Source organism: Salarias fasciatus, chromosome 1 (assembly GCF_902148845.1).
Source record: "Salarias fasciatus chromosome 1, fSalaFa1.1, whole genome shotgun sequence".
NCBI lineage: Eukaryota > Metazoa > Chordata > Actinopteri > Blenniiformes > Blenniidae > Salarias > Salarias fasciatus.
This window is the reverse complement of record NC_043745.1, coordinates 19,377,182-19,392,838: the sequence shown is the minus strand read 5'-3', so window position 1 is coordinate 19,392,838 and position 15,657 is coordinate 19,377,182. Positions and strand designations below refer to the sequence as shown.

General features: G+C 44.7%; 1 protein-coding gene across 1 annotated transcript in view; it reads right to left on the bottom strand.

The window, feature by feature from the left end:
- kiaa1549lb (KIAA1549-like b) overlaps positions 1 to 12,362 on the bottom strand; it is a 37,738-nt gene extending 25,376 nt beyond the window's left edge. The window contains exons 1-4 of the mRNA XM_030088392.1: positions 12,014 to 12,362; positions 8,318 to 8,806; positions 8,101 to 8,216; positions 30 to 249 (exon numbers count right to left, since the gene is read on the bottom strand). Coding sequence (XP_029944252.1) covers positions 30 to 249; positions 8,101 to 8,216; positions 8,318 to 8,806; positions 12,014 to 12,185 — 997 coding nt within the window. The 5' untranslated portion in view covers positions 12,186 to 12,362. The remainder of the gene's footprint in view (positions 1 to 29; positions 250 to 8,100; positions 8,217 to 8,317; positions 8,807 to 12,013) is intronic.
- Positions 12,363 to 15,657: the final 3,295 nt, after the last annotated feature.

Sequence of the window (15,657 nt, the reverse complement as noted above, 5' to 3'; positions counted from 1 at the left end):
TTTTCTTTTCATCCTGAGTAGCGGCTGACCTGTTTTCAGCTGGAAGCCGGTGGCTGGGCTGCTTCTCCATAATGCGATCGGTAGAGGCAGGGCTGTTACCATGGGGAGGTACTGCCGCAGGTCTGCGATCAGCTTATCGCGGCCGTAGGACGCCAAGCCTTCCAGCACCACAGACGGAGGGTAAACCATGTCCCCTCCGGTCACATGATAAGCCACCGTCATGTTGGGAGAACCAAAGACAGTCTCCACCTGTGAGAGTCGGGAAAAGAAGAAAACAAATTAGAAGTCTTTGAGAAGTCATATCTGCAGTTTGCTAATGGTTTAGAGAGCGATTGAACCAAAGTGCACAAAACTGAAGCCCCATGGTTGAGAAATAATCTTCAATTTCCCGATTGGTTCAGGTAATATATTCAGGATGTTTCTCCTCGAAGCACACCCAGCACTCCAACCTGACTGGAGTCCAATCTTTTTTTAAACAATTTAATCTGCTAAACAACTTAAACAACAGGTCTGTTTTTCTTGACAAATCCAGCAAAATACAAAAAAATCTGATCAAATAATAAATTTTCTAATTAAAAAAATACAGAAATTCTTGGTGATTAAATCAGAAAAAAAAGACAAATCAAGTCATTTAAAACTATTAGAAACTAATACAAAATAACCCAGCTGAGAATCAACAAACATCCATGTGTACATTGTGATTCTACTTTTCCACCTTGCAAAACATGGGAGGTGATTCATCTTCCTGAAGCACAGAATGCTCATCTATTGTTCCTACGAGGGGATCAAAACCAAGGGATTTGTGCTTTGTTTAGCTTTCATTTGACCTTCATGCCACATGTCTGATCTCAACCATAATTGTGCATTGTGCAACTGAAAAGAATGGTTTTCCCGAGTCAAAGAAAAAAACAAAACAATGTTGTCTTTTCCTTTTTTGTCCACAAGGCAGCAGTGTTTATGACAGTCCTTTCGCCCTTTGCACCAGAAAAGAAGTCAGTGAGATAACCTTTACATATGCATCAATTATCCACATTGGAAAAAAAATCCGTAAAAGTAGGAAAAGAGATACTGGGAATCAAGAGAGTATTGTCAAGTGTACTAAATCCCAACAAGTATATTAATCATCATATGCGAAAATAGTACAAGAATGAGTGATTTCTGTCTTTGAGATTGGCTAATACTTTTTCTTTGTTTAATTCAATATTTTTCAAGTTATCTTCTTGCTCCTTGTTCTTTTTTTTGTGGGGTGGGGGGGTGGGGTTACACCCAGAAGTAATGAAATATAGCTGTACAGGGAACAACCATAAGTTTAACAGGCATATCAGTAGCAGATGTATGTGTAAAAACCAACCCACCAAATTCACACTTTCTAAGTAAAAGCCTGAAATTAGCACTCATTTGGCAATGCTTTATATCAAGAGTGGAAGCTTAAAGTTTTTTCAGTCTTTTCATGACAAATTCCTTTGTAAATCTGATATCAACCAAAATGTTCCTGCTCAGCATGAGACTACATGTGCTCACATGTGGTCTGACTTTCACTGTCCATGCATGACAGTTAACAGTTAACCATCCATCCATCCATTTTCTTATCCGGGGCCAGGTCGCGGGGGCAGCAGTCTCAGCAGGGATGCCCAGACTTCCCTGTCCCCAGACACTTCCTCCAGCTCCTCTGGGAAGATCCCAAGGCGTTCCCAGGCCAGCCGTGAGACATAGTCTTTCCAGTGTGTCCTGGGTCTTCCTCGGGGTCTCCTCCCAGTGGGACATGCGCAGAACACCTCCCTAGGGAGGCGTCCAGGAGGCATCCTGAACAGATGCCCCAGCCACCTCAGCTGGCCCCTCTCGATGTGGAGGAGTAGCAGCTCTACTCCCTGGTGACTGAGCTCCTCACCCTATCTCTAAGGGAGCGCCCAGCCACCCTACGGAGGAAACTCATTTCGGCCACTTGTATCCAGGAGCTTGTCCTTTCGGTCATGACCCAAAGCTCATGACCGTAGATGGGGGTGGGAACGTAGATTGACCGGTAAATCGAGAGCTTCGCCTTTCGGCTCAGCTCCTTCTTCACCACAACGGACCGATACAACGACCGCATCACTGCAGCTGCTGCGCCGATCCGTCTGTCAATCTCACGCTCAATCCGTCCCCCACTCGTGAACAAGACTCCAAGATACTTAAACTCCTCCACTTGAGCCAGAGTCTCTCCACCGACCTGGAGGGGGCAAGCCATCTTCCTCCGGTCGAGGACCATGGCCTCGGATTTGGAGGTGCTGATCCTCATCCCTGTCGCTTCACACTCGGTTGCGAACCGCCCCAGTGCATGCTGTAGGTCCGGGTTTGATGAAGCCAACAGGACAACATCATCTGCAAAAACCAGACATGAAATCTTGTGGTTCCCGAACCGGAGCCCCTCAGGCCCCTGGCTGCACCTAGAAATTCTGTCCATAAAGATTATGAACAGAACCGGTGACAAGGGCAGCCCTGCCAGAGTCCAACATGCACCGGGAACAGGTGCGACTTACTGCCGGCAATGCGGACCAGACTCCTCCTCCAGTCATACAGAGACTGGACGGCTCTTAACAAGACACCACAAGGGACGCGACCAAGTGCACTTATGGACACCCCTGTGCTCGAACATGGTGTTTGTTATGGACAAACTGTGACTAGCACAGAAGTCCAATAACAGAACATCACTCGGGTTCAGATCAGGGAGGCCGTGCGATCCAATCACCCCCTTCCTGGTCTCACTGTCTCTGCCCACGTGAGCGTTGAAGTCCCCCAGCAGAACAATGGAGTCCCCAGTCGGAGCACTGTCTAGCACTCCTCCCAGGGACTCCAAGAAAGCCGGGTACTCTGCACGCTGTTCGACCTGTAAGCCGAAACAACAGTGAGGCACCTGTCCCCGACCCGAAGGCGCAGGAATGCGGCCCTCTCGTTCGCTGGGGTGAACTCCAACACATGGCGGCTGAGCTGTGGGGCTATAAGCAAACCCACACCAGCCCGCCGCCTCTCACCGCGGGCAACGCCAGAGAAGTGGAGAGTCCAGCCCTTCTCGAGAGGTTGGGTTCCAGAGCCCAGGCTATGTGTGGAAGTGAGCCCGACTATATCTAGCCGGTACCTCTCAACCTCCCTCACAAGCTCGGGCTCCTTCCCCCCCAACGAGGTGACATTCCATGTCCCTAGGGCTAGTCTCTGTGTCCGGGCATCGGGTCGCCGAGCACCCTGCCGTCAGCTGCCACCCAATCCACATTGCACCCGGCCCCTACTGTTCCCTCGGTGGGTGGTGAGCCCAGTGGAGGTCAGGCCCACGTCGCCCCTTCGGGCTGAGCCCGGCCGGCAAAGGCCCGGCCAACAGGCGCTCGCTTACGAGCCCCAACCCCAGGCCTGGCTCCAGGGTGAGGCCCCGGCTGCGCCATACTGGGCGACGTGACTACCTTTGTTCTTTTTCGACTCATAGGGGCTATTGAACTGCGCTCAGTCTGGCCCGTCACCCAGGACCTGTTTGCCATGGGAGACCCTACCAGGGGGCATAAAGCCCCCCGGCAACATAGCTCCTGGGATCATGCGGGCTCTCAAACTCCCCCACCACGTTAAGGTGGCAGTTCTAGGGGGAGTGGCAAGTGATGTTAACAATTAACATCACGCTTTATTCGGACAAAATTATTGGATGCGTTTTGTCTGGTCTGCTGCTGAAGCAGTTATCTTTAATCCTCTCTGGGATGAATCCCCTCTCATCCACCCCTGGGAGGCTGCACCCTGCCGCGACCATCGTGGGGTAAAACCAGGTCAAAATCCTGTTTTAAATGTTCTTTTCCAGCAAGTTTTTTTCAACGGAAGCTTTTTTTATACAACATATTACAGTGGGAAAAGTGCCGATATAATGAAGTTAATGACGGATGAGTGGTTTGATTCATTCTCAGGTGGCTTTTATGGAGCGTTCTGACTCACTGCCACACTGACATGACTTACCGGGACATCTGAAGAGAACAGAGCTATTGCTGATGGTAACAGTCATATCTGTACTTTTGCAACTACTACAATTTGAAGCATCTATTGTGAAAACGTCCAAGTGAAAATCGGTTTATTTTCAGACTGTAGTCAAAAAAAAAAGAAGAACAAAGAATCTGCATTGTAAATCCTTCAAAAACTTGCCAGTGATTTTCAGTTGATAGAAAACATTTACAGACAATCGGAAGCATATTTGGTTTGTGGCACCATCAGACAACAGCAGAAGTCATAGCAGCCACTTCAGCAGTCAGGCTGAATGACAAGATATTGAATGGTACTGGACTGATGGTGTGCTTTAGATTGTGATCCAGCGAGCCGCTAATGAGAGCGTGAGGAAAAGGAGCGAGCGTGATCATAGAATACTGATATGCTGAGAGAGAACCTGAGGGGACAGAAGAGCTGCTGGAAAGAATGAGAAGAGAGTAACGATGTGCGAGACATGGGATAGACTGTTAAATAGGTGGGTTTGGGACACAGACATTTATTTCCTCATTTTTTTTTTACCCAAGGGTTCAGGTATCACTGAGCTCACAGAAAGAAATGTACAATCTGTGACTGTATGTCATGAAATCATAAAGTGTGCAATAAAATGTTGAGTTTTTGGTGAACTTTCCATGTGGAAATTGAACACACCTGGTATCTAAACCTCTCTGAAAGACCATGCCGACAAGGAAACGCACTGGCCCCAAAACAAAGAAGCAAGTCTCTGTAGCAAAGAGTCGCCACTCTGCCTCCTCACAATTCAGCCTTGTTAAGTCTGTGAAAAGGACTCTTTATTATCATCTCTCAGGCTTCCCCCATGTGAAGGTGTTATTAAGAGATTGCATTTCAAATACACTCGATCCACCTCAAAGAGTGTGACGGGCTGAAACTGACTAACCTAGCAGATCTCATTTTTGACATTCAAAAAGTTTCAAGTTCTGGTCAAGAATTAACACTAACACAGCATTGCAACCTCTTTTTGAATAGTTTTATTCTTCTGGTTCGATTCAGATTCCCTAATTGTCATCATATTTTTGAGGATGAGCTCGACACATCAGCTCCTCCCAACCATTTATAACCTATAATTATACACAGAGGCAATTTCCCCAGCCAACAGCTTGCTTCTCATTGGATCAGGAGGCAGTGCTACTAAAAGAAACCCAAGCAATGTTGAAATGGGTGACAGGAGTGCACTGAAGCAAGGCACCTTCTGAGAGTACACAGAGAAACCGAGAGAGAGAGAGCGAGCACATGTGAGAGCACTGACCTTCACACAGGCCGGACGAATACACCGACCTCACTCTCAATTATTTGATACTTCCACATTGGGAAACACAATACACCAAGCATTCCAGTAGAATGCACACACACATTCAGAAACATGTATTTACCGTTCGCTCAAAGTGGCAAAACCGTATGAGGAAATCCCCTGGAGACTATGAGGAAGGAATCACACCTGAAACTTTTTTAAAGGCAAATTCGGTTCTTAAAGGTTTTATCTGAAGGAAACTGAGATTTACTCGCTAACAGTGTTGGCATAATGAGATTTCATCTCTCCGTTTTACACTCAAGTACTCCCATCTACATATATCTGTTTCATGCTGGCTGCATTTGAACATAGCGTCTCATGGCTGAGAGGTGCTCCGGATACAAAACCACACTGAGTGAAGGTATTAGAGGCTTATTGGAGGGAGGGAGGGGGGAGGGGGGGAGGGAGGGGGGTGCTTTTGGCACAGTGGGAGCCATAGCTGGTTCCACAAATGACTAATCCACACACACAAAGATCAGTGTGTGTGTGTGCACCGGATCTGTCTGATTCATTATTGCGAGGGGGAAATTCGGAGATTGGTTACCATCTGAGTTTTTGTTCAGCCAAATCTGCTGTGTTCATACTTTAGATTGCTTTTTGGTGAAAGATGAATGCGACTTGTGGACCGTCTCTAATAAATACCAGCAGCACCGCTCGACAGCGCGATCCTACATCTCGTCTTAATGTTGGTACAGTTATTCAAATATGTGATCTCACCCTCTCCCTTCTGGGACTCATTCAGTCAACCTAATTTCTATATTAGTCCTCGTCTCTCCTCACACTGCCTGAATGAGGGTCACTGGTATATAAGTTTAACACACGCTAATAAACCTCCAATTTAGGGGGTGAGAGTCCAATTAGGAGCCATCCACTAGTGTTTAAAGATAGTTCAGCCTGATTTGAAGACCAGGACGGGGTAACGTTCAATCAGCATGTTATATTTAATAATAATATTAAACATTGTTTGGATAGCACTTCTATAAAACACAGTTACAAAGTGCTTTACATTGTAAAATAGAAAAAGTGAGAGTTTTACTGGAGTTGGACCCAGCACTCTTCTACAACAGGAACACGTAGAGGGAGCATAAGCTCATTGTAGTGTATTTATCAACATGTACCAATTTTTAAAGCTTGGTGCATTTTTTGTTATATTCAGTTCAGTGATGAAGTGTTGATGGAGTGTTTTAAAATACTGACAATGCTGCACAACACTGAAAACTGTTGTAATCATTTCACTAATGAATTATCACTAAAGTTGAAATTAACTCTCCTTGACGTTGGCCACAGGCCTAATTATATTCTAATCTGGGAATTCAGAGCTTTTCAACTCGTGTTTTTACTCTGATCATTTCTTCTCAAATGTGGAAGGGAAAGAATGCTGCCAGGAAAAAGCATCCACCTGTCTGCCATCTTATTTGTGGGCGCAGCAACTGAACAATGTGTCTCTGCCACGACGCTTCACAGATTATCTTTGATGTTGGCGTTGACACAGTCGCAGTGTGACATTTCCCATAAATCTTCGCTGGTGTTGTGTGTTCATTAAATTTGCGATTTTTCAATGCATTCTGTTCATTTTTCCACAATCTGAAAGTAAATTAAAAAAGTGACAATACAATAGACTACACTACATATAAGGTGCAATTACATACCTTTTCTTTCACTCGTTGTTCAGCCTTTCCTTTACACACTGACCCAGTTCTCAGCGTCATAGTATCAGTAGTTTGCATCTCTCTTTTCAAAACAACACCGACAAAAATATATTTTTTTCTTACTGACTTCATGCACAATAATTTGAATCCAAACTCCTCTGGGGTGACAGGAGTTGTTTTTATCTTGTCACCACTGCTCAGTCCCTGCCTGCTTCGATGCTGTTCGACAAGAAACTATAACACTCTCTGTACGGGAACCAGACATACTACAGTAAACCTGCCCTCAGGATACGACTGTCACCAACTATGTTCTATTAAAGTAAAGTCAGTGACATTTCTTTATCACAGAATCCATCCTATGAACTTTAAACTTCTAATCATATCATTTATGTACTCTATAAGAGTCTATTTCACTTATATGTGACAAGTTGTGAAAAAAATACTGAGAAAACATGGAAACCAGGACTAAAGTTCACTTACAATCACACTGAACTGGTATTTTGAATATGTCACAGAAATGTTTGAAAATTCAGTTTGAGAGAGTCTTGTACAACTCTTGTGCAACAGTCATAACATATTTGAGAATTTTTCACCTCATAAATATGGATTTCCTCCCCAGTCCACAGATATACTTTGTTATCAAACACTAACCAACAAATGTAAAAAGATGCTGACTGAAGATTCACAACCGCAATCAAGACTAGACAAACATGCTAAAATGTATTTTTCACATTTAATAATTTGCCAAAATTAGAGAGGTTTAAGACTGGCAGGAGATGTTTATGAGACTTTTGCAGGAAAAACAAGTTGTACTTATCTTTTATACATGTTCAAAATTGAACTGGCATACTCGGGAGGCCCTGAAACTCACACAAGAAAATTGCAAATGCCTGCAAAAGTTTCAAGAATTCCAATTACTGTTTCTTGCAGCACCAGTGAGATAGGCACTTTAATTTGGCAAACACAAATGGCAACTAGGAGAGTTTTTTCCCCCCTACAGGAATGCAATAAATCAATGTGTATAAGAGCAAGTCTCTGTTTTTTCTATTGTCACATGCACACATACAAGGGTGCAAATTCATGTGTTGCAGCATATCTGTGATGCGGGCCTCAGTCCTGTTAAGCTCAGTAAATATCCATTAGCCAATAGCGTCTGACCTGTGCTTGAGCAGAGGAATCATTCAGAGCCTTCCTCAGGCCTTGACTCAGTCCTCTTCTCAGGTTCTGCCTCTGAATGCTGTCCAGCCTGTTTCTCCTCACATAGATGGAGACAACTGAGAAATGGACAGAAAGTACGACAGACAGCAGAGAAAACACGTCAGGGAATTGAAACAATGCAAATTCCAGTCCCCGTGACCGTCACAGTGTGTTTTACCTGTTTTCACCCACAGCTTCTCCGTGATGTTGCACTGTTGAGGTGGAGATTCCGTGGTGGTTGTGAATGGGGAGATAAAGACGGTGGTGAGAACTCTGGGGGGGCTTGTTCTCGGGACGGGCGGTGGGAACGTCCTCCTGCTGGTGTGAGTCCTGACGACCGTGTTGGTTGTGGTTCTCCTGGTCACAGGCGCGGGCGGCGGCGTGGTAGCAGCCGCTGACTGCGGGGTCACTCTCAGGGAAGGCAGGGGGGTGGTGGGGTTGTAACTTTTTGTGGTTGAAGCCACGGTCGAGGTGGTCAGCTTCACAGAGGCTGTAGTGGTGTCCTGTCGGGGGTTCAGAGGCGCTTCCTGAGATGTCCTCTCTGTGGGTTCGGCAGAGAGGGTGACTCTGACAGACTGAGACGGGGAAAGACCGGGCTCTTTTTCTTTGGGGAAAGTGGGCACGACTGCTCGGGATGTTCCTGCAGTTAACTCATCCATCTCTGCCTCTGTAGGAACAAATGCCTCCATCACTGTCAGGGAGTTATCGAAATATAACGAGGAAGTCAAACTTGATGATGAAAAAATGGGTTTTGCAGGGACAGATGACGCAGAGCTGCGAGACACGGTTGGTTTTGTTAATGACTTTACATCTGCTGGGTTTCCTGAAGAAGATGGCATGGAAAATGTTGGATGTGACAGGGACAATGGCGCAGGCGTTGATGCCGATGAAAATCTTAAGGATGGTGATGAATGAAAGTCAGAGGAGGATGACTCCATGTGAGCTGGTGAGGATGACCTTTCCAGGATCGAGCCTGTTGTTTTGCCAACTGTGTCTGGATCAAAAAAGCTGTATGAGGGACTGTCTGGAAGCGTGACAGCAGAAGAAAATGCAGATTCAGTGGAGGGAATGTCTGCCAGAGGGCTATCCCTGGTCTGGTACACTGACGCAAACAAATTAGCTTGTGAAGACGGGACAGAGCTGGTGGCGGAGCGAGAGGGGAACATTGAGGGATCTGAACTCCAGACCGATGCAGCAGCAGTGTTTACTGAGATGCCTTGCTGTACACTGGCAGCCGTAGCAGATTCCAGATTACCAGACGAGACGTTCGGACTGTCTTCCTGATAGTCTAAAGGTTGTGTAACATGTGTAAAATATGGGTATTGTGCAGCATTTGGACGAACTGGATATGGGTCCCCGGCAGGAGACATGGAATCAGTTGAATCCAATGAATGCACATTTTGCTCTTGTCTGTTTAGCGACTTTGGATGGTGATAAGATTGACCATCTGCTGGTAAATTAGATTGTGGACTATCAAAGCTGGTAGATGTATTTTTTAATTGAAAAGCATTGCTCTGAAAAGACACGAGCGCCGTCGCTTCCCTCTCGGTATATGCTGCCATTTGTTTTATACCATTGCTGAAACTAGCCCCCAATGTCTCCGAGCTGTTTTTCTCATCACTGGAGGAAGTCGTTACGGCCGAGGAAACGGCCGAGACGATGGTTGTTTGTCCGCCTAAATAAAAATTTGATTTATCCTGAGTCATGCTGGTGATTGGTCCCCTAGAGTGAGAAGAGGAGTCCGTCCTCTGTGTTGGTGAGTTTTCTGACCATGAGGAAGAAGAAGGCTGCTCATCACGCCCTCTGAATGTCACACCGCCTTCATGACGGAGACTTTTGAGACGTTCAAAAGCAGCGTCAGAAGTTACAGGGGGAAAAAGGATTTCAGCAGGTTTTTCAAAAGCGCTTTCAGAGACTTTGTTCTGAAGAAAGGCATCTTTAGTAGTCATGAATGATGGGAAGTGTGTTGTGAACTGCCCTGATAGAACGCCTTTCTTGTAAAACACATCGTCTCTGATCACACTGCGCTCTTCAATTACTTTAAATAAAGGAGAATTCTTTGCAACGTCTCCATAGGAAGTCTCAGTGGGCTTGTGTCTGTGTGACTTGTGAACACTGAGATCTTGCAGCGTTTTATTGTTCTCTGTCCTTGTTTGCACCTCAAACGTTGTCTCCGATTTGATATGGGCAGAGGCTTCAGCTGAGGACACGGCAGTCTGTTCAGAAGATTCTTTAACCGCAAAAACAGGTGTGTGAAATTTGAGCGGAAAACCAAGCAAGTTTCTTGTCTGAAGAGGTCTTCCAGTCGGGGTTATCTGAGGTGGTAGGACTGCCTCTATTTGGTCTGCTAACTTAAAATCACTATTGGACAAAACCCCACTGGTATTATCTGTGTTACTGTGGTTTGAGTTGTCTCGAAGATACCAGTTTGTGGGCTGAGTGAGATGTGAACTACTTTCATATGTAGTTTTTTGGGTCATATTCTTTAACGCTAATGGCTCAGAAAGAGACTGTGTCTTACTGTGAGTGGATAGTATCAGGTTTAAAGCCATCGACCCCCGGAGCTCCTGAGTAATGTCCTTTGGTGACCCGGTTTGTGACACAACTTGGTGAACATTTTCAACTCTGTTTTTTGACAAATGAAGCAAATGTGATTCTGCGGTGGACGACAGTGTTCTCAAACTGAGGACAGAACCAGAGGTGGATTCAGGTCTCGGCTCTTTGAGTGAAAGTGAGTTATTCAGGTGAGCTTGACTGGAAGCAGATCTGAGCTCTGCTCCTGCTATTCCTTCCCGCTTGTAAATTATATTGATGGCAGGAACTCTGGGACTGCTGTGACCTGCCGCCATCGGTAAATCAGCCGGATTAGACGCATGCTCTGAGGAACCTGTGCCAGATCGGATACTTGTTAGCTTGGTGATCGCAGGGAAAGACGTGCTACCTGGCCGAGGTTCCGAGGACATGGTTAAAAACGTACTACTGCCAGTGACTGTCATCGCTGGTGATGGAGTTGGCTTTCCGACATGTGAACTGAGTGGCGACACCTTGGCATCGCTTTTACCAACAAAGGTGTGATTATCTACTGCAGTCCTGTCATTCTTTTCCGCAGAGGATGTTTGACTTAACATCTCCTGGATGTAATTATAAGAAACTGACTGGCTTGGGACAGGTTGACTGTTTTGATTAGCAGAAAACAACGAACTGATTTCAAAATTGTGAGTGGATTCAGAATTCATACCTATCTTCTGTGTTTGAACAGGTCTATGTAAAATATCTAAAAGAGACTGACTATTTTCAGTAGTTGAATACATCGTATGTGTACCAATTTCTGCTGCTGGCTCAGTTCCACGCGTGTTCACATTCCTTACATATATTTTAATATCTTCAAACATTTTACCCACTGATGTGTGAAAGGAGTGTTTAAACACTTTATTGCTCTTTTCAGTGCTGGTTTCACTTGAAAAACGTGTCGGTTTGAGTGTTGTGCTTGAGATAATATGTGCGATAGCTTGAAGGTCAGCCAGTGAATGGCTGGTGGTTTTACTGTCAGTCCGACTCTTCAAACCTGTTGACAATATTGTTGCTGTTTCTGTGCGGAGAGCAGAACTGGACGTGGCCCTTTGACCTTGAGATGAGGCAGCTTTGCTTGTCCACTCAGAGGAATAAGGTGGAAAAAACAGAGACACAAGTGACGAGGAAACGGAAGACTCGGATGGAACTGAAGAAGACACTGATGCCGTCGATACAGGAGATAATGGAAAGGATGAGACATTCTTGTTTCCATTCATTAAAGAGACATGCGGTGGAATGGAGGCTGCTGAATAAGGAGCCTGAGGTCGTGTGATGGGTTCATGAAACGTGTTGAGAATCAGACCTGAGCTGGCTGGAAGGGTCTTATCCATCGCATGTGACGATGGGGACGACACATCCGAGCCGAGGCTGGAACTACCTGAAGGCCATTGAGTGGTGTGAGTCTCATCCCTGGTGATGGTTGGCACAGTTCTGCTCTGATCAAGCCTCACAGGATGTTTGACGGTTCCCGCCATCACAGTTAAGACAGACGAAAAAGCGGGCTGCCCAGATAAACTCTCCCCCTCCGGCTCTGGGTCACCATCCGAATGAATGACTGGGAAAGGCACCTCCTCAGCCGGCGGGCGAGCAGGAACACCTGTGACTGGAGGGTCGCTGGGTAGAGGTGAGAAGCCAGAGGCATCGTAGGAGGGTTTTTCTGTCAACAGAGGAGAAAACCAGTGACAGTTTATTTATTTAGTACCGCAGGTTTTTTTTCACTGTGCTGACATGATACTTTGGAATAAATTAGTCCGGTTGATTTGTAGTTGCAGCCAGTGTCGTCACATACAGATAAATGGTGTTTTTGTGAAAAGCCCACACGTTTGGAGTCACAAATGTTTAAAAAAACATAACGTTCATTTGAAGGCTAAGAACAGGACTGTGTTCGAAGAAAGAAAAAGCAGGTAGCAATCTGGAGGAGGATAAACACCAGCCACAGGGTCTTTTGTCAGAAACAGCAATCCAGTAACTGTTCCTAATGACTTGTTCAAAAAAAAAAAGAGACACAGGCCATTATCAGAACAACTTAAAATTCATGCACCAGTCGCATCTGCTGCTCTGCCCACCCACAGCCAGTGGCTCGGGGACATTATTTCTACTACTCAGTCCACAAATCACCAAAATTCCTCAGGACAAATAGTTTGAATTCAAACCACAAAGCTAATCCTTACTACAGCCTCATCAAATGCACACTATCCATGGCAAAAATTTTATATCATCTTTCCAGTCTCTCCCTCTTCCATTCCCTCCATCATCACACGCTAACGATAATTAATGACAACACAGATACATTGTTTGCAAACGGTACAGACACTACATCAATCTGAATAAAGGTTTTTTTTTTTTTTCATTTGATGTAAAGTCTGGAAAGTCTCACAATGTGTGTGTGTGTGTGTGTGTGTGTGTGTGTGTGTGTGTGTGTGTGTGTGTGTGCATAGACCAAACAACTTGCAAGGTTATTTGATTCCTGTCCTTTAAATCAAACTATAAAACATTTTGAAACAAAATTACAATTGCAAACAGTGTCTAATGGCCAAGAGACAACAAATTCCTCCAATTTTAAGCCCCACAACTGGAAAAAAACCAGCAGGCTGATGTTCTGTCCTGTTAAGTGACAGCGTGAGAAATCAGACTGACTAAGCGGTGCACATATTCGTTCAGCCAGCATGTCAGAACAGAATTACCTTCACTAAACAAGACAGATAAAGCCGTTACAAAGAGCCAGGTTTGTCATGCTATCATGTAAGATGCCTGGGATCAAACAGTGCATGCACAGATATGTAGTAGAGCATAAAGTATTCTGATGTATAGAACAGGCTGTAAAAGACAACAAAATTCACTTGATATTTACAATGTTTTAACTGAGGATGTGAAAAGGTGAAAACCTGCCACATATACTATTAATACGTCAGGTTTAGAGGTATAAACACATTTTTTTTTTTAGTATCAAGCAGGCAGCACACCAAGGGCAGACGTTTATGTTTTCGTAAAAGAAGAAAGGAAAAAAAGAGCCGTGATCTTCAAAGTGGAACAAACAGAATTATTCAAGAGATAGCAGCCATGTGCTCAAGTATAGCGTAGATAATTCTACTTCTAAAAAAAACACACACAATGGACTCATGCTATGGTACAGTGCTTGGTGCAGAAATTACGCCTCAGAGAGAGAGAGAGAGAGAGAGAGAGAGAGAGAGAGAGAGAGAGAGAGAGAGAGAGAGAGAGAGAGAGAGAGAGAGGGAGAGAGAGAGAGAGGAAGAGAGGAAGAGCAGTAAGTAGCACCAAGATACTAGAAGTGATTAATGCACTAATACAAAACTGCAGATGTAGAGATGTCTCTCATCCAATCCTGTTCTCTCTCTTCCTTTATTCTCAGCTCAAACTCCACACACCCATATCATTTTTCTTTTATCCACTTCAGAAACTTTGCAGTCCTGTCACACCTCCCACCCCCAAGCATGATTTCCTCACTAAAGTGCACCCCGTGAGCGCTCAAACATACACCTCCTCCAGTGTCAGAGGGCAACCAGCACAGGGTGAGCTTGAGTTTTGGGGATCATTTAAAATGTAAGCATGTTTCTGGACAGCGAAATAAAAGCAGATCCTCACCCAGGGTTTTTTTTTTTTTTTTTTTTTGCGTATTCTGTTTTCTAATCGCATTTATTGAGAAAATGCATACTTGAGCATAAACTGTAAAATTGTGAGAGCTGTCCGGCATATTCCCAGTAAATATGAGGCCTTCGAGTCCTCGCTTTCTGAATTACACACGATGATTAGCCCGAGGCAATCTGGGCTCACACAGCTGGCAATGAAAATATTTTTCTTCCCCGTCCACAAACATCTCCAGAATATTAAATAAAGGCTGTAATAGAATCTAATACCTACAAATTCAGTGAATGTTCCAGGTTACCAACTTTGAATAGATTCTTAAATGTCAATGATTTTCCAGAGAATTGGCATAATGCTTTTTTATAATTTGTTTTCAGGGGAATAAATCAACAAAATTCATTAACTGCCAGTATCCGTTTCCTACAGACAGCCTTTTCATGCTATTCGTGTTTCCACTTAATTCATTTACTGCAATAAATCACTAAATGTGCCGTAATGTGATTAATGAAACTGCTACACTGCTATTTTAATAAATCCTTAAAGATGACGATAGAAAAGAAAGAAACAGGGGGAAAAAAAGCTTGTGTAGACACGAGTGTGTGTGATGCATTCAAGGCCAAGAGAAGGGCAATGAAAGGTCAATTAGAAAACTTCCCACCTCAAAAAAACACCCTCCGGTCACCCCACTGACTAGAGAACCCAGCGGCAACATGAGTCCGAGTGTGTGGGATGGAGGTGAAAGCTCCACCTGCAGCCTGCCGCCTGCACCATACGGGAGGATTTCAACAGTGGAAGAGAGGAAGAAGAGTGCAGAGGAAAGGATGGAAGAGCCTGGAAGGTCTGGGAAGTGTGGGTGAATAAAGATGAGAGAGAAAATTCCTGAATTTGATGTCAAATAATTTATCAAGCAAAACACTCGTGTACCATTATTACTCTTTAGAAATCCAAATATGTCTTTAGGAATTTATCTGATTTTTTTTGAGTGAAATGTGCTGCTTTTCTCTGTCTTCAGTCGTAACGGGTGAAGTGAATAACACTGATTTATTCTCGATTGTGTTACCTGTCAGCGGGTGAATAAATTATCCTCAAAGCTGAGAAATATATGGATTTGAGCAAGTTTGAAAAGGAGCACATGGCGGTGGCTTGACAGCTGGGCCGGAGCATTTCAAAGCTGCTGCTCCTGTGAAGTGCTCACAGCCTGCGAGTGGTCAGCATCGATCAAAAGTGGTCAAAGGAAGGGAAAATGGAGACGCGGTGACAACAGCAGCCAAGGTTCAGTGGAACTGTAGCTCAAACTTCTGCAGAAATCATGCTGGTGAGAAAGTGTAACCGCAGTGTGAAAAT